Source organism: Mchenga conophoros, linkage group LG15 (assembly GCF_057382185.1).
Source record: "Mchenga conophoros isolate Kocher_MC1m ecotype Shallow Benthic linkage group LG15, M_conophoros_male_GT1.1, whole genome shotgun sequence".
Classification (NCBI taxonomy): Eukaryota; Metazoa; Chordata; class Actinopteri; order Cichliformes; family Cichlidae; genus Mchenga; species Mchenga conophoros.
The window spans coordinates 7,000,660-7,027,466 of record NC_140540.1 but is presented as its reverse complement, the minus strand read 5'-3'; the positions used below and the strand labels follow the sequence as shown (position 1 = coordinate 7,027,466).

Here is a 26,807-nt window from a genome sequence, read left to right as displayed (position 1 = left end):
AGCATTTAATCATAATAGTACTACTTAATTCAATTTGCAGATGTAAAGGAATTGTCTTTATATTTGTTTACAGTTAGGAAGCCAGTGTGGGTGAAATGAGGTGAGGAAATGGGCCTCTCAGAGGAAACACTGATGAAATATCAGCTGTTCGCTGGTGATTAATAAGCTCTGTGTTTCTGGGATATGTGAGTAGGAGACTTTTAGACCTTCATCTCTTCACTGTATTCTCTTCCTGCCTTTTTCCTTGTTCTTTAAATCTTTTGTTCCTTTTACACCCTTTCTACATTCCTTGCTCCCTCTCTCTCTCCCTTCCCTATCTGTCTATTTTGGACCCTCAGAGGGGCTGGGTGACTCTCAGTGGGTCAAACTCCGTCTCCCTGCTTCTTTCTATCAGTCTCTCCCTTTCTGTCCCACTCTCTCCAGCACTGAAATCTCAGAAACCTCGCCCTGGTAACTTTTTGGGACACAAAACTTAGTTTCTTGGATTTTATCCCAGTTTCACGCCACTTGTGGGAAAGTTTTTGTGTATTTTTAGACCCGCTGTGATCTGGCTTAAGACAATTTAATGTGTTTTTCTCATAATCGACTCGGGTTAAAAACAGGACTTGACAAGGAGTTACATACTTGTTTCTATGGTAACACAGCATTCCCAGAGCCCTTGAAGGACTGAAGATTATCAGTGAACATCCAGCAACTTCAAAGACTAAGGTACTTTAAAAATCCATTTCACTCTTTTAAAACTTATAAAAGTAATAAATTCAAAACAGAAATGTGAGTGTTTGCAATCCACCCAGTTACTCTTTTTTTTAATTGTCATTTAAAATAGATATTAGGTAACTAACAGCCAGTGAGATGGCGCTATTAATAACATGGAGAACCATCTGGGCCATATCTCTTATGTCACTGTTTCCTCTTGAGGTTTTGAAGGGACCACAAATGGTCTTTTAAACTGAGGGTCAGTTTAAAAATGTGTTTTTGACATTGTGATTAGACATTAGTGGCTGTACAAAAGTCTTGAGACAACCCTCATTCCTTTTAATTTTGAATTATAGGAAAATGGGAAATATGTGCGGCTGGAAAATGGGAAGTATGTGCACACATGAGGTGTAGACTATAAGACTCCCATTTAGATGCTATTCATTGGTGTTGGTGATCGTGCCACAGCTGGATAGAAAAACAAACAATGAACACTATCAGTCATGGATTCTTCACCTTCACCAAACAAATTTCAGCCACAAATCATAACAGAGCCTCCATCATGTTTTACTGATGACTGGGTTCACCACTCCTTGGGACCTGTTACCACTGATTTTCACTCTAAATCTTATGTAATTTCGTGTCCCTCAGCCTTTCCTCCCTATTTCACTTCCTTAAGAATTGTTTCTTGATAGTCTCCCTTCCATTGAAACCATTTCTGGTCAGGATTCAGTGAACAGTAGATGGATCAACTGAAGCCCCAGATTAATCTCTCAGGTCCTGTTTTGGGGTTTTGCTGGATATTTTCCTATTTCTTAAGGGCACGACTGTTTCTCTGTTGTAGACAGATTTTACTCGTGATAGTTTTTCTTGTCCTCCACTTGTCCAGTTTCCTCAAATCTATTAAGGACAAACTGCACACCATGCAGAAGTATAGCAAGTTTTCAGGTAATAGCTCTTTAGGAGTCCCCTTGTTGGTACAAAAATACTCTCATATATCTGGCAGACTGTGCTATCTTTGTCATTTTCTGTAGTTTCAATGAAAAAATGCAAACAAACTATGCATTTTTCTAACAGGCTGCTACTAACAAAGTGCCTAAAGAGACACATTAAAATTGGTCCTTTGCTAAGTTGTCTGTTATAGGTCGACACAACACTGCTTCATCCTTTTACTGAGGTGTTTTTTGATCCTTGAATGATTCATTGTCAGTGTTAAGTGGCTCAACAAACATAAGAAACTTTGTGAAAACGGTCTGGTACAAGGACTAGAGTGAAAAAGCATGAAAAAACAGAAAAACTTTGAAAGACCTTCTGAAAGCCTTGAGACCTACTGCTCAAGACTGCAAGTAAAATTACATTAAATTTCTCCTTCATGACTTAATTCTATATGATGACCAGTTGCTCTCTTTCTGCATGGATGTAATGATATTGAGCACTTACCTGTAATTTGTAATTCCAAAACCAACATGTCTAAAAACTATAAAGTGTCCTAAATGTACTATGCTTTGAAATTAACAGTTGGCAAAGATAGAAAACCACAACCACTGTCAGCACAAAATCTAGTGAAAAAGCAACTTTTTGCTCAGCACTGTTGTTAGGACCATAATTCATCCTTTATGCCCCCATTAAACCTGTGCCTACCAACCCTTTTCACTTGTGACCCCCTTAAAATAGAGCTACGTGTGTTATTTATTAAAGCCTGCAGAGTTCAAAGAATCGAAATTTCCAAAAGAAAGGAAAAAGATATATTCCCCTTTCTTTCTTTCAAAGCATCTTGGGGTCTCTCTAACATGTCTTCGTATACATAGGGGGTCCTGAACCCCAGGTGGGGAACAACTGCATTTGAAAACACTCGCTCTGATGTTGAAACAATTGCCTTTCTTCTTTCTCACGCTTTACTCTTTTTCCTGTTCCTCTGTGCCATCAAATAACTTGTAAAATAGAATAAAGAGAAAAGACTCACATATAAATAACTCTTCATTTATCGTGCCCAGAAACTGAACCACATGTGCAAATATATTTTCACCTCCATGCAGTAAATCCATGATAATTTTAGGAACTTATCATCCTGATAACAAGCATTTATCAGTGGTTTGGGTTGTATTTGGTGCTGTATATCAAAGTAACGAGGACAATAATGCAAAAAAAAACCCCCAAAAAACCCTGCATTCACACTCATGAACATCTGGGCTTTCCTGATGAGATAAACCGTCATTTGACGGTGAAATAAAAGCAGCTCAAAACTGGAAACATTACTAGCAAGTTTACTTTGTAAGCAGTACTGTGCTGACTCCTCCTTACAGCATTCGGTGACTCAGAGTTTTGACCAAGCTGTTGTTGTCTTTCATTTGCCCTTTCATTTGCCAGTTAGTTGTCGGCACCCACATTGTTCTAATTCTGCTCATTCCTTTGTCGTGGAGGAGGAGGCAGCACCAGTCGGCCATTGTGTGTGTGAGTGCAGATCAAGCTCAGAGCTCGAGGGTAACAGCAGGTGGGCTGGGTCGTCTGTATTTGAAGGCGGATATATACACGCAGAGTGCATTACATTTCTTTCTCTTTGGTGCATTTCTCAGATCAGAAATGTTCAAAAACAGTTTGTTGTTGTGAAAGCAGTTTCTTTATCTTCTGAATGCTTTTCCCAGTTGGTGTAAATTATTATTCATGTCTGCTGTATTAATTGGGTATGGTAACCAAGATGTATTATACATGCTGGCAGAACTGTGCAGTCGCCTCAGCTATTTTCATCTTCTTTCTTTAGCTGCCACAGCTGACCATCTTCCTCCACCTCACCCTATCCCTAGCATCCTCCTCTGCTACACCAGCCTTCTGTATGTTCTCCACATTCATGAATCTTCTCCGTGGTCTTCCTTTTTTCCCATTTTTGCCTGGCAGCTCCATGTTCAAAATCCATTCCCCTTAAGTTGCAGTCCGTTTGGCCTCTCAGGGCCACCGTATGTTCTGCTCAGTGACCCGGGTGTGGGCCAAGCTTTGTCCATCCTGTGGATGGTCTCGTATTTGAATCTAGAATAATTTGGTATATAGAGGAGTTCATGGTCATCTCAATAACTGCAAAGTGACCAGGTCCTTTGGCTGGAAAACCAACCCAAAATATCACCTTTCCACCACCATGCTGGACAGTTGGTGTGGCGTGTTTGTGCTGGAACGCTCTGTTTGGTGTTCATCAATGTTCAGCGATGTACATTTTAGTCAAACATGTCCGCTTTAGTGTCATCTGTCAAAAGACAGATTGTTACAGAAGTTCAGAAGTGGTTTCTTAGGATGTAGCTTCACAAACCTAAGCCATGCTGCCATGTTCCAAAACATGTTCTCCTGGGAATAACTGACCCTCGTAGAGTCTGAAATGTAGCTTTTCAGCTTTTTGTCCACTTCATTGAAGATGAGAAACTGTCTTTGACTTGTGAATGATCTCTCTTACAGTAAAACGATGGAGATCAAATTGCCTGAAAATTGTTTTATAACCCTTCCCACATTGATCGGCCGCAACAATTAATTCTTTACGACCAGTGCTGTTGTCTCTTCTCCCTTGCCTCATGTTAACACACACCTGAATGCTCCAGACCAGGGCTGCCCAATCCCAGTCCTCAAGAGCTACTATCCTGCAGCTTTTAGATGCATCCCTACTCCAACACAGCTGAATCAAATGGTTTGATTACCTCTTCAGCATGCCATCATGTTTGGCAAAGGCCTGATAACAAGCCATTCATTTGATTCGGGTGTGTGGGAACAAGGATACATCTAAAAGCTGCAGGACGGTAGCTCTCGAGGACCGGGATTGGGCACCCCTGCTCCAGACCATCAAACTACCAAAACATCTGCTTTTATAGAGGTGCTCACACTTGCTGATGGACAATTAATCAAGTGCATTTATTAGTGACTGTTACTTAATTCCTATGGAAGCAGTCAGGGTGTACTTGGCTTTTCACTCACTGCTCCTGCAGTGAGGTTTAGTGTTGGTTCAGTAAATAATGACACAGTGGAATATGTCATGTGCTGCTGTTCATCTGTGGTTTTATTTACATCATTTTAAGACCTGACTAAGGATCACCTAGTTTTTTAACGAAGTCCTCATACTGTATATGAAACCTTATAATTCAAAGACTATATACCACGACTCTATGCACTGCTGCAGTGGTGAATACTCATTTTAAACTAATGCATATGAATCTAAATATCAGGGTCATACAAAGCTGTTCTAGTTGAGTCCAAGAATAATGTTATTGAATTTAAAAATGAGCAAGCAGGTCCCATTTAAGTCTAATTCAGGAAATAAACCAAAGCAAGTGAGGAAAATTAAAAGGGAAAAGGTTGCAGACTGTGACACACAGTTTGACAGAAACTTTCAAACACAGAGGAAATAAACTTAATTAATACATTTAGTAGCAGAACAGTGAAGTGGATCTTTGCACTGTGCAGGTTTTCCCCTCTACCTGCTGCAGGAGATTTTGACTGCTCTCCAGTCCTTCTGTCATTGTAACATTGTTGCTGTTTTAGCTGTTTCAAATCAATATGTTGGCCCGACTAACTGTTGCCAAGGCTTCGCTTGATCAATGGTCGGCCTTTACATCACGCGCACGCGCTCTCAGCTCAGCTTCTGAAATAACACAGACGGCAGCTGTTGTTCACCAGATCAATGCTCAGCTTTCTCGAATCAGACGAACACAAAAATGTGCATTAGGTTGTGAGTGGGTAGAATTATGTTAAATTGATTTTGCAACTTGTTAACTGAACGCTGCAAAAGAAAGGTCAGCCCGAGACCAGCTACAGAATCTTAACATTTTACTTTGTGAACCCCATGCTGAAAAAAAGAAAGAATTGAATGTGTGAAAAATGTAAAAGATAGCACAGCCGTGACATATTATTTTTGTACAAGCAAGGTGATTCTCAAAGAGCTGTTAGTTGAGACTTGATATATTGCAGCATGGTGTGTGTCCACTTAACACTGACCTGTGAATCATTCAAGCAAAAAAAAAAAAAAAAAAGGACCTAACTCAACAGATGAATCAGTGTTCTGCCTGCCATAGAACAGACAACTGAGCAAAGAGCCAATTTTAAATTGGATCTTTAAGAACTTTGTTATTTGCAGCCTATCGCATGGCGTGCACTATGCGCTTAAAAAAATTAAGGAAACTGGTCAAGTGAAGCACAAAAGAAGGCAGGCCTACAAACAGCTGATGAACAGTATCTTCAAGTCTCAGGTCTTAAACAAGAGCTGAGAGATGCATCTGGACCTTCAGTTGATCCACCTTCTGTTTGTCAAAGCCATCAGAAATGGCTCAGTGGAGGGATGGCTGTCAAAAAACCATTCTTAAGGAAGGGAAATAGGGAGAAAAGGCAGAGGTATGCTAAATTACAGAAGAACTGGACTGAAAATCAACAGACCGATTCATCCAAAGTTGAAATATTTGGTTCAAATCGCCAGGTCAGGAGGGAGGTCCAACAGTGAGATCACAACCGCCTATAGCATGGAAAATAGGATGAAGACTCTGCGATGGTTTTGAGCTGCATTAGAGCCAGTGGTGTTGGGGAGTTTGTTGCTGGATTTCAATCCATCATACAATACCCTTTAGAAACTGTCGAGTTGGAAATGGCTTCACTTTCTTAGGATGACAATGATCCGAAACACGCTGTCAATGCAGTAAAAGTGGATAAAAGAACACACAATATAACACTATCGGTCATGGATTGGCCACCTCGGAGCCCAAACCTCAAAATTTGTGAAGCAGTTTGGGATGATCTTGACAGAGAACAGAACAAAAGGAAGCCAACATCCAAAGAACAGCTTTGAATCTCCTTAAAGAAGCCTGGAGAAGGACAAATGTGGTAATACTAAATCTTGACTTTCAAGCCCATTAGATTTGTCCAGTTTGCCTTATATACAGTATTTCCACAAATGTCTACACATGCTTCAATACATCAGAGCACCTGTTTCCCATTTTCTTTGCAAAATATCAAGAAATAATAGCTGCTACTTTATAGAGTACAATGTAGCCCAGATACCCACGTGACTGGGTTTAACTCATCAGAAGAAGAAAGTGGAGAAATAACATGGGTATGCATTTTGCCTTGTGGTACATTCATTATGTAATAAGAGGACAGCAAAAACATTGTCACCACTCTATACTGAGTTTAAATTAATTGGCATCAAAGGTGAGAAACAGCAGCTGATTCTCTTAATGAGACTTTCATAATGAATGCTTAAACCAGACCTGCACAAAGCACGCAGCACTCACATGGATCTGCATCCTTCAGAGTCTAATTAAAGAGAAGGATACAGAGCAGTTTCTTCAAATCTCTCCTTTCATATTAGCAGATACGCCGTGTGAGAGGCAGGCGCAGAAAGAGGGGAGAGAAAAAAAGAATCATCCCAAGCGCCACATAATGAACACAAACAACCTAACACGGGCATGTAATCATGTTACTGGAGCGCGGCCCCCGCTGCCATACAGTGATGAAAACTTTGTTTAGAGAAGTAATTTGTCTTGAAGCGCCGATTTTGGAGCGGGGATGTAATCGTCTTATCTCTTCTGTTTGTCTCTCTCTTCCTCGTCTTTCTGTCGCTCTGCCCCTCTCCTCCTCATGCAGCTTGTGTTCATCCTGACGTAGAAAAACAAAATGCTGCATAAATAAACACCTGCTGCGCATTGAGCTGCTAACATCAATGCCACAGACGTGCCAGTTACTCTGTTATATTGAGCACAAATTGACAGTGCGGGTGCAGTGAATTTGTGGTGGTAACATATCTGCACAATGTCACATAACACACTTAGCAACTCCTGTAACCAGCATTCACTGTCAGTTTAGGACCACAAAACATTTAGCCCTCCAACGCTCCAGAGGTTTGTGTGGTTTTTAAAATGCTTGAAACATCTGTTTTAATGCTAATTGTCATTTAATATCAGATTATTTGTTTCTGTTAAACGTTGCTTTAAAACCTTGGACGCCTCTTAGGAAAACTACCCTAACTTCGCTGAAGTCACAGAAGAAACGTTTTTGGTAAACTACAGTCGGTAAGTAAGTTAGAACTGAGCGTTAACTAGGAAACGGTTTTGTCATCACTTAATATTTATGGATACACTTATATGTACATCTTATTATATTATTATTTAACAAAACTCCCTCTTCTTCAGCCATATTTTTGATTGTTATTTCAATGCATTCTACGGTGGCCCTGAGAGGTCAAACACACTGCAACTTAAGAAAACACAAGCAGATAATAAAAGATAAAATAAATATATAAAATATGAATAGAACACAACTGGAATAGAAAAAAAATGCTTCACAAAAAAACAATAAAAACACCCTACAAAATACAGCAGAAGTGTTTTTGTGGAGACAATAATGTTACAGAGCAGCTGCAGAAGTGACAAGCTAACAGTAAACGGCTAATAGCAAACATGTATCTACAGTATTATATGCGTCGTGTGATTAAAACAACAAACATTATCCACATCTTTTTCTCCCTCACAACACCGATGAATCCTTCACTTTGTTTAGGTGTGTCATCATTCTAATGTTTCCATTTCTATCATTCTGCAGCTGGTCCGTCACGTTATTGCTTCCCCCAAAAACACTTCTGTTGAGTTTTGTAGGCTTTCTCAGCATTTTTCTATTTTCCTGTGTTTCCTTAAGTTGCAGTGCATTTGAACTCATGTTTCGAGCTTGTCATGGTCACTTTACACTTAAAAGAAGCAATTTGTTGCACATCTATATTAAATAGTAGCACAATAGTGCTATTTACATTTACTTTTAGCCAGAGTTTGGAGAGAATGGCTGAAGAACTGTTTATCTTCTCTTGAATATAATACACTTAAATACTTTTTGCTTTGTGGTGCTTGTACTCAAAATGAATGAGTTGCCCTAACTTAGTCACCTTAAACGAGCTGTACTTAGTTATTCAAAGGCAGCGAGTTTGCATAATTTGTTCAAGTTCTGGAAACTAATCGCGTTTTATACTGTAGTGCCCCAAAAAACATAACTCATCAGCATATGTCTCACTGAAATTATGCTCCACTTACGGTATTCTTAAAATAAATAAATAAAAAAACATGAAATTGAAATTGAGATTATTTGACATGTTATTCATGCCATGCTGGAATGAATCACTAGATTTCTCACTATTGTAATGCCTTCTTACAATCCAGAAAGCCTAGCTAGGACTCACACATATATTGTAATTTGCTAATAAATAACAAATGATTGTCATGTACACTGCAAAACACAATGGTTACACTGAGCAATGAAAGTCTGTGTAAGTACTCTTCACGAATTAACAGACAAAGCTTACATTAAATTTATATAAATAAATAACAGACATTAAAAAATACATTAAATAAATTAAATAAAGAATTGAATCAAAATATAAAGTGTGTTAGTTCAGCACTATTACAATGATACGACTTTGAGAATGCATTTTTATATAAAATTATATTATATTGTGTGCAAATTTGCCAATGCACAGGCCAATATTGTTCAGTAATCAGTCGGGGATTCAGTAACTTTACACTGAATGGGTTTTGCAGTGATGCTTTAAATTTTTTAAACATTCTTGCAAGTATTTCAATGCCCAGACCCCCTTCAAACTCAAGTTTCCATCTCCTTCCTTCTCCTCTTTCCCTCTGCTCCCAGCTATCTTCACCAATGAGCAGTCAGACCAGCATCAGGGAGGTGGCCTCTCCATCTCGGCCCAATCAGAGGACATTTCTGGATGATGTCATATTAACGTTCACCTCACCAATGGCCTGGCTGATGGTCGTGGCCCTTATCATCACGTGGTCAGCAGTGGCTATCGTTTTGTTTGATCTGCTCGATTATAAAACTCTGGCAGGTAACGGCTGTTTACTTTTCTTCTTAAAAATCCCGAACTTAATTCAGCATTTTATTCTCATAATTTTATTATTTAACTGTTTATTATTATATTTTATTATTAACTGTTATCATGATGTGTTTGTAATGTTTTATAATGCCTAATGACGCTTTCCTTCCACTCATCAATCACCCATTTTCCACATTTCACACTTCCATATTTCATCCGAGCATTTTCCAACAAGACTTCAGACATTTTTGAAGCAAACTTCAAAAGTGGACATCATTTTCACCGAGTCAAACTATGGGACACACACCATCTCCTTGTTGCTTTCACCACATGTGCCTCGACATGTGTGTGTTTTGCTTTAATGCCAGTTCTGTTCAGAGTAACGCGAGGTGTGTTTCCCATCTTCTTGACACATACTGGTTTAGCGAATGCATTTTCTCCTGTTCACATACTCAGTTAAACTTTAACATTAATTAGTCTACCTTTTTCTTAGCTTATTTATCAGGGCAGTAGCTCCTCATTTCCTCCTAAATATCACTCATACGGCCGTAGAATGGATCGAAAGGGTGCGTTCTGGTGTTAACATGCATACTAATAATGGAGTCACAGGGGTTGATTACAGCATTGAGCCGTACAAAGTAAAATGATTCATTTAATAACCTGCTTAATGTGGACATCAGTGGAATCCTGTGCAGCGGCTGTTGCCACATTACACAAACGGGGAGCAGCTTTGTTTTCTCATATATTTTTTTAATCCCTTTATCTCCATTTCATGACTTAATTGTCTCGAGTAATCACATTTGTTAGCTTTGATCCGGCTTTAATTGCTTCATTGTCATGAGATAACAGGAAATGAATTTCCCTGAGATCACAACCACACTGCTGATTGAAGTGAATGCAACAGTGAAGATCTCTGCTTAAGCATTTTCAGTTCTGCTTAAGGCTTGCAAATCTGTAGAAAGCTGTTAATTTATATATTAGGGGAAACGTCCAGTAAATCACAATAATATAGCACGGAGACACGGCGGTGCAGAGCTGAACATTACACTGCTTTCACTTTGAATTCATTCTCAAAAAGGCAAAAACAAATTCCAGCCGCACTTTAAACTCATTTCTAAAATTCACTGTTTCCTACGTTATATCTTTAGTGTTTATTCCTGGAAAAAGAAACAAATTGTCTAACTGAGAAACTGCCATTTTCAGAGAGGATTATTTGGTGAATTTTCTTGACTCAGATCAGCAACTTCCTGCAGCAGCAGCAGCTGATTGCTTGGCAACTGGTTGTGTCAAAAATAACCTCAGCACAAGACAACAAATTCTCGTTTTACGCTTCTGTTTTAGCACATCAAAGTTTAACACGTTAAAGTGTTATTTTAAGTAATTACTGGCAAGTAGAGCTGTCTTTAAGCTAAGCTAAAGATGTCGCTTCTTAATTATTGGATATAAATGTCAGGATAAGACTTTAGAGTCTGACCCAGATTGTATTTTAGGGTTTGCCCTCATTTCAGATTATTAAGGCTGATGTTTTAAAAATGTTTTCATGCACATATTAATGCACATTGTCATAATGAAATAATAAAAATAAACAAAAAATTTGTAATATTAGCGTATCTCACATACATGGATGCCAGTATCTTTAGCTGGCCGGTATCAGCAGAAATTATCGACCAGCTGAATTCTTAGTTGAGCTTCACAATCTTCTCATCCAGTTCTCAGGCAGGAGTCTGTAAAAGTGTATTTCCTACTGTCCAAGTTGATTAAATACTCAGAACTCAGTTAGGGTGAATCCACTGGTATGCATGTTAACATTGTCAGTGTAAACTTGTAATTAGCATTTAATCCATAACAGGTTTGATATTTATCTTGAAATGAACACTGTTTCAGTCACACCTTTAGTCTAAATGAATGTGTTTATTTTCCACTGATAGCATCATTGTATCCAGTACACTTTGTGTCTGCTTCTTCTGAAACAGTGTTAGTTTCAATAATGAAACTATTGTCTTTTAATTGTGTGGAAGGGAGCTGGGTTGCAGTTTCACCCTATACATTTTTAATATCTCATTCATCTTGGTCTTATGCTTTAGTTCATCTACCCGGTCATGTGAACAGTCTGCTCATATTTGTCCCAGCTGGGCATTCGACACATGCAACACAAACTGTACGCAGTCCTGTGGGGTTGTCGCTGGAGGTACCGCCACATGTTTGATTTGGCAGAATTTTACACTGGATGTTCTTTGTGACAAAGCCCTGAGGGGGATTTGTGTCTCAAACCAGTGACCGTTCATTGCCAAACAAATGCGTTAACCACTACATCTCGTGATTAAATAACTTGTAGAACCATCTTTAGCTCGAATCCCTTGAGGTAAATTTTTTCTAAAAAACTTCATCAGCATCTCACATTGTTGTGGAGGAGTTTTAGTTCATGCTCCTTTTTTGCAGCATTGCTTCAATTAATTAATGATTATAGCATTTCTTTATGCACAAGTCTCTTAAGATCCCATCGAAGCATTTCAGTCAGGTTGGGGTCTGGATTTTGACTGGGCCATTGCAACACCTTGATTCTTTTCTTTTATCAGCCTTTGTGCTGTGTTTGGGATCATTGCCCTGTTGTTTGACCCAGTCTCAGCTAAGCTCTATCCGTCTGACTGATGTCTCCACATCCACTCCGGAATACTTTGGTATACAGAGGACCCATGGTCCATGCAGTGAACGTAAGGTGCCCAGGTCCTGTGACTAAAAAAACAAACCCAAATTTTTACTGATGAGGTGTTTGGTTTGGGCCAAACATCTCTGCCTTGGTCTTGTGTGTCCAAAGAACATTTTTCCAGATCTTTTGTGGTTTGTTCAGAAACAACTTTGTAAACCTGAGCCATGCTGCTATGTTCTTCTTAAAGAGAAGAGGTTTTCTCCTGGAAGTCTTTCAAAATAAGCCATACTTTTTCAGTCTTTTTCTAATTGTAGTGCTACGAACTTCAATATTTAGCATGCTAACTGAGGCCTGTAAAGTCTGAGATGTAGCTCTTTGGTTTGTTGCCGTTTCTCTGAACACGATCAGACCTTTGGGGTTAATTTGCTGAAATGTCCCCTCCTGGGAAGGGTGGCAGCTGTCTTGAATGTTTTCCACTTGTGAAGCCTCTTTTGCACCGCAGAATACTGAATTTCAAATTGTTTGGAAATGGCCTTATAACCCTTTACCAACTGATGGGCAACAACTGCCTCTGTAAGATCCCTGCTGTTGTCTTTCCTCCTTGGCAATGTATTAACACACTTGAATGCTCCAGACCGGCAAACTGTCAAAACTTCTGCTTTTATCAAAGTGAAAACACTTGCTGATGATAAATTAATGAAGTGCAATGAAGCACCTGGCTGTGGAAGAAAAATGCGAAAAAAGGCTGTAGGTAGAGTAAACGTCCCCTAAATAAATAAAAAGAATTGATTTGGTTTTCTTTATTTTTTCTTTTTATACCTACTGGTACATTCTTTTGCTCTTTTTTTAAGTTTTTTGAAGCCATAAAAGAATAATAACTAACACTCGGCAAACTTAAATAAGCCAAGTATAACTGAAAGTTAAATATCAAACTGCAACTGAGCTTCCCTTTCTTTCCGTGTACAACAGCGACATAGTGACCCTTCTATCTATTCTACTCTCCCACCGGTTGCTACTACACATCACCCTCACTATCCTACAGTGTAAGGATAGGCCTGCCTCACACATCCAACACACTCATCTCTAACTCCTCTCCTCACTTTTCCCCTTTCTTTACCCCACTCCACTCCACCCCGCCCCTCCAATTCCCCTCCATGCTCATGCTGTCAATCACCTGCCATCCCATCCAAAGACTACACCTCATACTGTGACGACCCCGTGTGTTTACCTCCTGGTAAAACCAACAGCAAAAACACTGTTTGACTGCTCCGCTTGCTTTCAGAGTGTTGACTGCAGTTGTTCAGAGTCAAATCTGGATAGATGTGATTTTTGCTCAGCATGTTTTTCTTTAGTTCGGAGGCTTTGACTTTCACCTTTAACGGGTAAATCGACACTAAATCTCAATTTTTTAAGAGGCTAATAAGCTATAATAGCTTTTTACATTCTGGATTTCCCAAATCTCACTTGCAGAACAAATGAACCTCCATCTAAAACGATGTACATTTTCACCCACATTAATGAATCCACTGATCCCAGTGGTCAGATTGGGATGATTGCCCTTACATGCCTCTTAAAATGTATTTGAAACAAGTCTTAAAGACTAAAGCACCTAAAGACTCCAGACAGTCAGTCTGTTTGGAGAACAAACGGTTATTTTACTCGCTCTTTAAGCTTAAGGCACACAGTGTCGATTTGCCCTGATGTCAAGCCTTTGTTCATTTACTTTAGATTCACTGGAATTCAGTCTTGTTCTGTTCTGTCACCAAGCGCAAAGAGTCTGCATTTATCAAGGCCCACGGATGGGTGGCAAATTAAAGGAAATGAAGGACAGAAAGGTATTTGGCTGTCACAAGCGTCCAGAATAGACTCAGTGCTCCTTGACATCATTCCTGCACTTTACTAAAACGCTGCTCCTCCAAAATCCATTTCATCATTTGGTGTTTTCATTTGGCAATTGTGGAGAGCACTGTCCCTGGCCTTGAACCTCCCAAATGGTTTGAGAAGTGCTGACTGAAGTCCACTGTTTTAATTAAAGCATTAAGTGACCCAGTGTTCGCTTTCAGTTTCTCCAATCATTTGCACAGCTTTTATTTTTCTTTAGTTTGTTACCCATCAGCGTGTCCTCGTTCTTTCCTAGTGTTGTGCATAAAGACCAGCATGTGTACTGCATGCTTGTCTGGACTTTCTGAGTGATGATTAATGTGGTGCATGATTCCATGACTGCTAATGTCATAATTCAGGATCATTTTAACGTAGAACAATAACAGAGTCCTTCAATGAGAGTTTACTTGTTTATGAAAGTTACCCATCTTTATATAAGTCAAGGAAACCTTTTGCCGAGGGGCTAGACCGGAGAACCGTAGTACACAGGGATTCTCTAGACGCTCAATGTAGGATGTACATGATAGTTTTTCCCTTTCATCCTTTCAGTTTTTGAAGCAAACATTTCCAAGGTGAAAAATGACAAAATGCTGGGCTCAATTTAACACAAGGCATTTCTTCCATCACAACGTTTCAGCAAAGAACAGCGTGTGTAAATGAAACAGCTACATTTTAAGGGTTATCAAAGAAGAAATACAGTTGTAGAGTTTTTTGTTTTTTGCATTTCAGATCATCAAACAAATTTAAATATTAGACAAAGATAACACAAGTAAAGACAACATGCAGTTTGCAAATTAAAGTGTTTATAATCAAGGGAGGAAAAATCCAAACCTACACGTAGCCCTGTGTGAAAAAGTAATTGTCCATGTTGCTAAATCATGAATTAACTGTGATTAACTGCACTTATTGGAAAGCTAAATTTCATTTAAATAGAAGCTTTCTGACAAAGTGAGGCTAAAATATCTCAAAAAGCAACGCATCAAGCAACAATTTGGAAGGTTTGAGTCCCAATACAACTGCTATAAAATATTACAGCAGCGGTCAAACATGGTGGTTGTAGCGTGATGGTCTGGTGGCTTTGCTTCTACGGTACCTGGATGATTTGCCATATTGATGGAAACATGAATTCTACTCTCAACCAAACTCCTGATGGAAATATCCGGCCACAAGTTCCTGCTCCGGAGTTCATGCACACTCAGGACAATGATCCGAAACACAGCAGCAAGTCCTCCTCTGAATGGCTCAAAAAAAACAAAATGAAGGTTGTGGAGTGGCCTGGTCAAAGTCTGGGTTCAAATCTGATCGAGCTGCAGACATAAATACCTTGTCCCCAAACCTTCCAGTCTGGCTCAAATTAAACAATTCTGGAAAGAATGGTGGGCCAGATTCATCCACAGCGATGTGAAAGACTTATAGCCAGTTATTGCAAACGCTTAATTGCAGTTCTTGCTGCCAAGGGTGGCACAACTAGTTATTAGGTTTAGGGGGCAATTACTTTTGAAAAACCTTGGAAAACTTTTTCCCCCTGAAATTAAAAACTGCATTTTAGATTTACTCAGTTTATCCTTGTCTAATATTAAAATTTACTTGATTATATGAAACAAGTCTGACAAAAAAAAAGGAAGTAAATAAATCAATAAATCAGGAACAGGACAAATCATCTTTCATAGCACTGTATGTAAAAATATGCAAACTCAGTCTCTTGTGAGCGATGAATAAAAACCCTTTGAGCATTTAAGACTTAAATGTATAAAACCATTTGGTGTCTATCTGACTTTGGTAATAGTGCTGCAGATAATGCGGGTTAGGGTAGAGTGAAAAGGTTGAGGAACTGAAATGAAGTCTTCCTCTTGGCAGCTCCATCTTCAACATCTCTTGCCCAATATATCCACCATCCCTCCTCTGCACATGTCCAAATAATCTCAGCCAAGCCTCTCTAACTTTGTCTCCAAACCACTCAACCTGAGCTGTCCCTCTGATGTATTCATTTCTAATCCTGTCCATCCTGGTACTCCCAGACATTGTGGATATAAAGGATACAAAGGATGTTGAAGATGGAGCTTCCAGGCAGGAGGAAAAAAAGAAGACCTCAGAGCAGATTGATGGACATAGCGAAGGAGGACATGCAGAGAGTTGGTGTGACAGAGGAAGACTCTAGGGACAGGGTGAGATAGAGGTAGATGATCTGCTGTGGAGGCCCCTAAAGGAAGCAGCCAAAAGAATAATAATAATAGGAAGATACTTTCACATATAGGATTTTGCTGCTCTCAGGTTCAGTAGTGATATTGTGTAAAGTTTCAAATACATCCCAAACACTTACAACTCTACTTTAGGCCACAATATTTACAACACTCTGACCAAAGTCAGTTGGCTTTGATAAATGTATAAAACCATTTGGTGTCTAAGTCTTAAAAATGAAAGGTCATAAAAGCTGAAAGGGTTTTTACTCATTGCTCACAGAGTTAAAGTGATCGCTCACTCTGTATGTTTTGACGTGAAAGAAAGAAAAAGTTTTGTTTTAGTCTTTTGCACAGGTGAGTCGGCATTATGAGAAATACCTTGACTGTTTTGATATCTGCTTTGGGAGTGGAGAGGATGATGTTGCTGATGTGAGTATCGCACCAGAGCAATCTAGAAAAACTGCACGAAAAATATGGGATAACATACGGAATTAGAAAGACAGAGACCCCCACACTCTCAGGGACATACTCTATAACAAAGGCAATTCAGAAGAAAGTAAAAAACAAAAATAACAAAAGCAGGAATGGAAAAATGCAGAGATGCGTGAGAAATGCAAAAGCAAAAGGTGTCACGTCTCAGCTGTGTGTTAGGCAGGGAAGGACCCAAAATGCAGGACTTGGCAGACAAAAGTATAAATGAAAACAGCTTAATTGCTGAACCCTTGCAAAAAATACAAAATTAACTTATACCAGGAGCTAGTAATCCAACAAACAGAAGTATGCAGGGAAAGATTGAAGAAGGACTCAAACAGGCTGAGGACGATTACGACAAAGAGCAGAATGAGATCAAATATTGACAGGGAACAGTAACAGGTGGGAACAAGACTGAAGCGACCAATGAGACACAGAAAGCAAAACTAAACAGAAAGCACACAAAACGAGAGACTATCAAAATAAAACAGGAAATGACAGACAGACATAGAAGAGGATTACACTAAGCCAAGGGGAGGGAAAGGGGGGAAGTCAACAACAAAAGCAAGGAGGAAACTACAGGTCAGGTGTCGGACATTGGATCCACTTAATCACAGGAATTGTAATATATTTCCATAACCAGAAGACTAAATAATAAAGAATAAAGAACCAGAATACAAAGCCAAAAACTCCCCAAGAATTTCAGAATATTCCAGGTAGGAGGAAGGAAGGAAGGAAGGAAGGAAGGAAGGAATGAAGGAAGGAAGGATAGAAAGAAAAAATAAATATTCTCTTGTATCATTTCTTTTCTCTTATCCTGTTTGTTTTTGTCTCTTCGAACTCTGCGCTTTTCTTCTGAAGTTTTTTTTTTGGGTGTTTTTTGTCAGAGCCCCTTGGGTTCCCGTTTTTAAATCTCTGTTGCACAATTTGTATTTTTCATCTATATTCTTTGTGTTTTATCATTTTGATGTGGCTGCTAAACTGCAGTAAACTAAAAACATAGCAAAAACAAAAGGCACAAGAGAGAAGAAGAGTCAGAAGATAAGCACATGAAAGTGAGAGCGTGAGAGAAAATAGATTTAAAGAGGAGCGAAGTGGAAGAGAGATGTGATTGGAAAAGAAAGAAAGAAAGAAAGAAAGAAAGAAAGAAAGAAAGAAAGAAAGAAAGAAAGAAAGAAAGAAAGAAAGAAAGACAAAGAAAGGTGGAGCGGAAGGGAAACTGAGTGACAGAGTGACAGCAATCAAAAGAAGGAGAGGGAGCGTTAGCAAGGGAGAAAGCTGGCCTCCTGTTCCCTGTCTCTCTGGCTCTGTGTCTGCAGTGCCAATCAAAGAAATGTCAGTGCATTAATCAGTTGTTTTATGAGGCTCCATTAGCCTATGCACCTCCTCCGCACTGGGCGAGAAGCAGGCGGAAAGCTTCCTCTACCTGGGAGAGAGAGACTGAAAGAGATCCACGGAGAAAATCCAAACAATCCATTTAGCACTCCAGAGCCAACAGTTATCTAAATGCAGAGTATTGATGAATGTGCTAATTCCAACATGTTCCTCAGAGAGGCAGATGCAAAACACCTGCACTGCAGCGGCAGCATATGATTACAGTTTGTTTTAAGGACTTTTAGCAGCTTAATAACAGGTAATAGTTTCAGGACCAGAGAAACCAAAATAAAAATTAATATCTGGCTGCTTGCAGATATATTCAGGCAGAGCAGCGACAGGTCACACCTTAATCAGCTGATTGCACATGAGATCAGGTCATTTAAAGCTCACGTGTGCAGCTCGGTAAGACAATAAACAGACACAGCAGCAATTACTGGACAGTTTAAGAAAGAGTTAAAGAAGCTGTGACACACAAACAGCCTTTAAAGTAGACAAAAAAAAGTGTTGAAAGGCACAGAGGGGAGGAAGCAGAAAACAATATTCCAGCGTCATGTCTTCATAATGCTTCTCGTGCAGCATTTGATTGCAACCTAATCACTCTCGTGTTCAGTAATCCAACCTAGAAATCACATTACAGTTTCTATTACCGTAACGAGGAAACATTTAGCTGAATGTGTGTTTAACTAATGCATTTGTCGTTAATAGACGGCATGCTTCATTCATTCAACAAAACACTGCCTCTGAATGTAATCCAGAGCACCATTACAATCATTATGGGAATAATAGTTTAGCTGGAAATGCAATTTGTAGGAAACCGGGGGCCCAATTTCCCGTGGAAAAAGGTAATCCTTAAAATGACACAATTGGAGAAAAATACGTATCATTTGGTACCTTGGTGGCCCTCTCGGAGAGGTCGCCCTTTATAAATGTTTTTAGCTGAGGTAAGTCCATTGGTTTCATTGCTAATAATTGTGTGTTGTTGTTAAGCTTGATTGAAATCTCCATTTATTTATTTTTTAATTCAGAGACATCAAATCTTCTTATTGAATTCTTATATTTGATCTTAATAAAAATGCATCCACCATCCCATAATCCCCTTCTGCTTTTACTTCTACTTGACCTGTCCTCTTTGACAACTCCAAACCTTTATCTTAATAGATTTACCATCGCCAAAAAATAAAACAACAAAATATCTTACTGGAAAAACAGTGGCTCAGTTTCCTGACAGATCATACAACTTTAGAAAACTTGACTTCAGCTTTAAAGAACAATTTGACCCAATTTGGAAACACACGGTCGTCGTTCTTATGATACCCGGCGTGCATTTAAAACAATAACATGACAAAATCACCTGCGAGACTCCCACCATTTTTGATACACACAACCCACCTCATCTCCTTCACTGTTTCTTTGATCTTTTATTCATCGGCAAATAAATAAATTAAAAAGGTGTGTGTGTATGCGTGTGCAAAAAAAAAGTAAAAAAAACAAAACAATGGGCCATGGGCCATGTTCATAGCAGCCTGTGGAGTGAATTTGTGGACGACTCTGGGGGGGCGATTTGACAAGATGAACAAATATAAATCAGTTTTTAAAAAACACTTGTAGAGCAGTTTATGGTTGAGGCAGAGTGTTTAATATTTCAGGTATTTTTGATACTGAGCAGATACCTGGGTTGCAGACTGCAGAGAATACAGTGGATCTACTGTACATTAAATATTGATAATTTTATATAATATATATGACACATTTTTAAAAAAGCAATACTTTTGGCAGAGTGTAGATATAATAGTTATACATAGATATTAATAAAACAAGGGACAGTGTATTAGACCAGTATATATATTTATAGATCATTTATATATTAGTCTGTCTAATAATAATAATAATATTTTCATCACATGAGTATGAATATATATTTTTTATGTCACTAACATTTGTTGCTTATTTGTTTGAAATACAGATCCATCCATTCGCTTCCGCTTATCATTTTCAGGGGCGCTGGAGCCTATCCCAGCTGTCATAGGGCGAGAGGCGGGGCACACCCTGGACAGGTCGCCAGTCTATTGCAGGGCCAACACACAGGGGCCGACAACCATTTGCACTCACATTCACACCTAGTGGCAATTTAGATTATCCAATTAACCTCTCCCCACAAGTTGCATGGAAACGGTTGGAGGAAGCCGGAGTACCTGGAGGGAACCCACGCAAACATGGGGAAAACATGCAAACTCCACACAGAAAGACCACGGCCTGATGGTGGAATTGAACTCAGGACCTTCTTGCTGTGCGGCAACAGTGCTAACCACCGTGCCACCGTGCTGCAGACCTGAAATACAGATCTGATTTTAATTCATATAAGAAATAATTTACAGTGAAATTCATGCTGTGACGATGTCATTATCTTTCTATTTTTGCCTCTGTATGCCACCACAGTGCACTTTTTTATTTTTTATTTTAGGTCCTTATTTATTGCAGGGATTTATGAACTATTTAGGAATTACAACCACATTTATACACAGAAAAACAGAAGTAATTGGACAACTGACTAAAAAGTGGTCACCTGCTAAAGCCAGTTCTGGTATATTCTGGTATATTCTTAACTCATTCACTGCCAGGGTTTTTGAGCATTTTTACTCATTTTTGAAGGGCCACAGAAAACTGTGTGTTATGATCACATAAACGCTGAACCTACCAAAATGAAGAACAGACTCTCCTCTTCCATCCAAAAAAAAAGCTTGTTTCTACCATTTTCCGTTCTTTAGTAATCAGCTGTAGAAGAGAGGTGGGTTCCACCAAAAATGCCTGTTTTGACCAAAAAAAGGGAGAAAACGAGCTTTTTGTGAAAAATACATTTCAAGCAGTCTGATGTTCACTGACAAGCTGCCCGAGGTTGTATTCTAGCCCCTCCCATTGAAAACGTAATTGACGTCTATAGACGTCAATGGCAGTCAACGTAAGTTTTTCAATTGACGTCTATAGACGTCAATGGCAGTGAATGAGTTATGGCCTGTATTTATATAGCGCTTTACTAGTCCCTAAGGACCCCAAAGCGCTTTACACATCCAGTTATCCACACACACATTCACACACTGTTGATGGGAAGCTACATTGTAGCCACAGCCGCCCTGGGGCGCACTGACAGAGGCGACGGAGTAAAAAATAGACGAAGCTTCCAGCTCTGTAGAATGAAGCCAATGCTAGTCACAGTAAACCTCCACGCTTTTTCAAATCTCCCGGCAGTGATATCTGTAGTTTTCAAAAAAGACTTCTGGTCCTATACAAGTCAAGGACCTACCTGCATTTATATAATAATTCGGTCCTTTTACATTTTTGGTAACTAGTAAAAAACAATTGTGTATTACTGACTTAAAGATTTAAAGATCCACTATCAGGGTGCTTGTAATGGAAAGATTAGTGAGTCACAACTATTTATATTTGTGCAGATGAGATCAGGGGTGGAAATCCAGGTAAAAATTAATCAGGAATGTTTTAATATTTCTGCAAATTTAATACCGCTGTGGTTTCTTGCTGTGCTCTCATTCCGCATGTGCGCTGCATCATGGAGAAAAAAATGTTTTTTTAATGGAAAGTGTGATTTGTGTTCGGGAGCAGCTTTTTTTCTTTCTCTTTAACATCTTTGCTGCATTAAAGCGGCAAAGCTGTAACTCTAACGCTATATGTGGCTGAAAACACGAACTATGCAGTCAGGCGCAGAGACGAAGGCTGCTGATCGTTGTTTTTCTCAGCTCTCGTTGTGGATTATCTTTCTATTGTGCGTGTTCTTCCTTTTCCTCTCAGCATGCGTCCTGTGTGTACTTCATACGATGCAGTTTCGGTTAATGTCGTGCTTGTGTGTCTCCCCTCCTCAGGCCTCCCTCCCCCTGCCGCCATTGCGAAGAGAAGTATGAGGACTAGAGGCAAGCAGAGACTTCTAAGCCAGCATACATCACATATACACCCAAATTCAAAACATAAACCTGTCGCATAGTGTACTATACTATGCTATGCTATGCTAGATACTATACTATATAGCATATTGTATACTATGGTAGAATACTAGCATATGGTTGTGAAAACAAACCAAGGCTTACAGAACTGTGACAAACCCCATCATAGTGTGTGAGCTTGAACAGCTTCATAGGGTAAAGTCTTATATAAGCGTCTGTCATATAAAATCTTACTGTTTGGATGTTAAACATGGCCAAAGTTACAGTTGATGACATCAGTCTAATTATTTGTAATCCCCATGAGCCAAAAGCTCAGGCGAGCTTCACACTGGTCTAAACCCTCTGTGTCACCTTGGTTTTTCAACTCTGGTCTCTACACGATATCAGTGGGAGTGGATATTCGAACACACAGCTCTGACTGTGAGGTCAAAAGTGCTTGAGATGGACAGCCAATCAGAAGAAAGCCCTCTTAAAGGGAGAAGAGCTAAAACAGCTTGTTTCCAAAGTCCAAGATCAGATAACTAAGGATTATTTTTGAACTGTGAAAGCAAAGATACTCTATTAGAGTCCAAATAAATACAGGATAGTAAACAATCACTGGCCACTTTATTAGGTATAACTGTTGAACTGTTTGTTAATGCAAATATCTAATCAGCCAATCACATAGCGGTAATTCCATGCAAATTTAGGCACGTAGACAACCTGGTGAAGTTTAAACTGAACATCTGAACGTGGAAGAAAGCTGATTTTAAGTGACTTTGACTGTGGTATGGTTTTTGGTGCAGACAAATGCTTAGAAAGTGCTTAGTTTCGGTCACTTTCTGAGAGAAAGTTACGTTCCAGCGAAACTTTGATTTGCCGTTCTAGTTTAGATAAAACATTAAAATGAAAGGTTCTGTTGTTTAGTTATATACTATTCATTAGATCTTTATCTCTATTCTGCTTTGCTTTAGGTGGAGTTCGTCCAATAAAATCAAGCTCTGTTGGAGTCTCACCTCAGGAGAGCACTGAGTGGCTGGAAATGATGTGGGCATTTGCAGCCAGTCTGGTAGCTCCTGATGAGGAGGAGGAAGGTATTCATCATCTAACCGAAAGCCTCACATGTAAGAAAACATCACCTGACATTAAATTAACCCTCAGTTGTTTGACCGTTATTAACAATTCATGCGATGCTCATCCTGCCTAACGTTTTATCAAGGGCTTAGCTTTTGCAGTAGCTGACTAAGAGGGTTATGATGAATAGACAAAGTGTGCACACATGCCGCTGAGGGCAATTTAAAACTGCATTTAAAACATTTACCGTAGATTCAAAAATAACTAAAAGTCATTCTGATTCACACTGATGGCAGCAGAAAGATGTGCTATAGTTCAAGGCCAATCAAAAGGCAAACAATCATTCCTTTATGCACCCAGTCTTAAACTGATTGCTGGGTAATGTCAGCCATTTATTTTCATGCATGTAAAGGAAAGTTTGTCGTATGTGTCGCTCACCATCTGGCAATATTTAACTTTGAAAATTTGTTTTTATGAACTCTGTTTCTTGCGTATCAGCTTTCCACTCAGAGGAACTCTGAAGGACAGGAAGTGGAAAAGAACCAGAGCTGGAGGAGAGAGGACAGAAAGGTTGAGATGGCTGTTACAGTGTTGCACATTAAATCTCAGTAATGTTTTTTCTGTCTGTTGTTGAGCGGTAACTGATGATTTAATTTGATGAATAAAAGATTCCAAATTGAAACCTTTGCGCTTTTTTTTTTTTTTTTACACATTATGATCGTCATGTCTGTGTGTCTTCTGCTTGTAGTTACTGGACTATTTGATCTAAAATAGGTAGATTGTTTTTTTTAATCAAATCACATTACATGTTCCCTGTGTTACCATGGAGACATAAAATGACAAAATGTAAGGTAATGAAATGAAACACTCCTGGCTTCCACCTCCACCATTGCAACATCCAAAAAAGGAATTTATTGCTCTTTAACAAAAGACAGTCACCTCTCATGCGTCCAGCATTACAACAGCTCATGAGTGTCTCTGCCTTTGATTTTATGCCTTGACACGAGCACCCATAAGTCTGGCCCTTTTACCAGGACTTGTGAGTTGGAGCACGTCTTTCCAAATGCTTGTTGTCTAGAGAACAACACCCCTGGAGCAACAACCGCCTCAGCCAATCAATGCTTATGATTTCCTTGCCCTTCTCCAGTGCCAGCAAAACAAACAAGTAAAATGTCTGACCCTGGGCAAGATTGTCAAATCAGCACCCTGGGCACAAGCTCAGCAGTCCAAGCCACTTGGGACCTATGTGAGTGGCACGTGAAAACCTTTTTAAGTGTTCATCCTCAAACACATAAGTATGTACTGTAGACTATGTTTGTGTTTTTTGTTTTTAATGCAGAAGCGCTCTGAAAAAAGGAAAGGAAGAGGAAAGATGGAGTTAATCAAAAGGATACCAAGAACCTCTTAAAAAGCAGAGGAGGAGAACAGGTTAAAGACAGATACATAAAGGAGAAAACAACTCAGTCATCCTTTTCCAAAACATCATGAAAAAAGCTCCAGCTGCTTCATTTACGTTTAATTTTACATTGTCATACACTTTAAGGGTAAAGCAGTACTGTGATGATTACTTTAGTTAGTTACTGGCTTAGTTTGATGGGTAATGGGTAAATACAACCTTAGGTCAACTACAAAACATGACATATTACAAAGTGAACAAACAAAGTACAAAGTGCTTCCATAGGATTTAAAAGGGTAAGTAACAGTCAAATGCTGCTAATCAGGTGCACTCAGCTAATCATTCAATACCAAGGAATAATTGTTCATCAGCAACTTTGATCACCTCTATAAAAGCAGAGGTTTTGGTAGTTTGCTGGCCTGCAGCGTTCAGGTGTGTGTAAACACAATGCCAAGAAGGAAATGTATCAGCGATGATCCTAAGGAAGCACTCGGTGCTGCTCATCAATCCAGTAAAAATAGACGGCCATTTCCACATAATTTGAAGTCCATCATTCTACAGAGTGAGGAAAATTATTCAACAGTGTAAAATATTCAAGACAGTCGCCAGGCTTCCCAGGAGTGGACATTCTAGCAAATTCACTCCAAGGTCAGAGTGTGCAATGTTCAGAGAAATGCAAAAAAAAAAAAAAAAAAAAAACTAAACAAAAATAAAGTGGAAGCATTGCCAGGAGAAAGTTTCTTCTCTCTAATAAGAAAACAGCAGCAGGGCTTAGTGTTGCAAAACTGAATCTGAAAAAAACTGGACAAACTGTCCAAATGACTCCTGGAACAACGTTCTTTGGACAGACAATACTAAGGTGGAGATGTCTGCTTATAATGCAGTTCTGAGAAAACCAAACTCAGCACATCAGCACAAATAGCTCACACTACCTGTCAGACATGGTGGTAGAGGGGTGATGATTTTGGCTTTTTTTTATGGTAAAAATGGTAAATGGCCTGTATTTGTATAGCGCGTTACTAGTCCCTAAGGACCCCAAAGTGCTGATACCAAGAACCTCTTAAAAAGCAGAGCAGAAGAACAGGTTAAAGAGAGATACATAAAGGAGAAAACAACTCAATCATCCTTTTACAAAACATCATAAAAAAAGCTCCAGCTGCTTTGGCCCAAATTGCATCATGCAACACAATAATGGATTGGATTTATATAGCACTTTTCAAGGCACCCAAAGCGCTTTACAATGCCACTATTCATTCACTCTCGCATTTACACACTGGTGGAGGCAAGCTACAGTTGTAGCCACAGCTGCCCTCGGGCAGACTGACAGAAGAGAGGCTGCCATATCATATCGCGCCATCGGCCCCTCCGGCCAGCACCAGTAGGCGGTAGGGTAAAGTGTCTTGCCCAAGGACACAACGACCAGGACAGAGAGGCCGGGGATCAAACCGGCGACCTTCCGATTACAGATGCGCTTCCCAACCCCGTGAGCCACGTTCGCCCCAAGCACAGCGGCAAATCTACAGAAAAGTGGTTGAAAAAGCATCAAGGTGTTGCAATGGCTGAGACAAAGTCCAGACCTCATCCTGAGTGATGGGATCTTAAGAGAGTTTTGCATAAACAAATGTCCACAAAATGAACCAAAGTAACAACGTTAAGAAGAGTGAGCCAACATTTCTCCATTATTAATTAATTAACAATAATAATTCATGAGTGTTTCACCTTGGTCTAGATGGTCTAGCACCTACACTAGCTAGTAAAAGTAAAATAAAAATGCTTTTTTTGAGTCAGATATTACTAAACATATGCGTTAAAATTGAACAGCCTTGGGATTCATTTGCATTTAGCTAAATTTTAGCCAATGTTTAACTTTTTAGCTAAGGCTATGGAGGTTATAAAAATCTGTATTTATTACACCACTCCAGGACAACTTGGTGTAAACACCAAACCGAGTTTATTTGGGTACTCCAGAACCGTGGCTTTTACATACAAAACCCAAGCAAGCTTTTCTCTTTTTTTACAGAACATTATTCTTTTCTTTTTGCCGTGACTGCCCTCTACTGGTGGAAACATGTAGCAGCCAAAAAACCCAAACATATAGCTGAATAGCCCAAATACCAACAGATTTATGCAATGTTTTAGACATATTTTAGCTTTACACTTTACCAAGTGCTACATATTGTTGGTTTTTAAATTGTTTTAATCATCAGTTTTGGATACTGGTAACCTACCTAGCTCATCTGCATCAGCTAATGTTCTTTTAAAGTACAAAAATGCTAATGAGCTAATTCTAACTTCCAGTCCTTCAGGCATTTTAACATCTGTG

At 39.3% G+C, this 26,807-nt stretch overlaps 1 protein-coding gene across 3 annotated transcripts; it reads left to right on the top strand.

Moving 5' to 3' along the window:
* Window positions 1-344: 344 nt before the first annotated feature.
* On the top strand, window positions 345-23,770 carry trdn (triadin). 3 transcript variants are annotated; one of them, XM_085246978.1, is made up of 7 exons: window positions 345-708; window positions 7,666-7,724; window positions 9,343-9,541; window positions 13,369-13,410; window positions 21,958-22,005; window positions 22,989-23,138; window positions 23,587-23,770. In XM_085246978.1, exons 3-7 carry the CDS (start codon window positions 9,355-9,357, stop codon window positions 23,607-23,609), a joined length of 450 nt encoding a protein of 149 aa, XP_085103104.1. In that variant the 5' UTR covers window positions 345-708; window positions 7,666-7,724; window positions 9,343-9,354; the 3' UTR covers window positions 23,610-23,770. The 3 variants fall into 3 exon arrangements, with proteins under 3 accessions (XP_085103104.1, XP_085103105.1, XP_085103106.1); XM_085246979.1 differs by lacking the exon at window positions 7,666-7,724; XM_085246980.1 differs by lacking the exon at window positions 13,369-13,410 and having other exon boundaries at window positions 346-708.
* The last annotated feature ends 3,037 nt before the right edge of the window (window positions 23,771-26,807 follow it).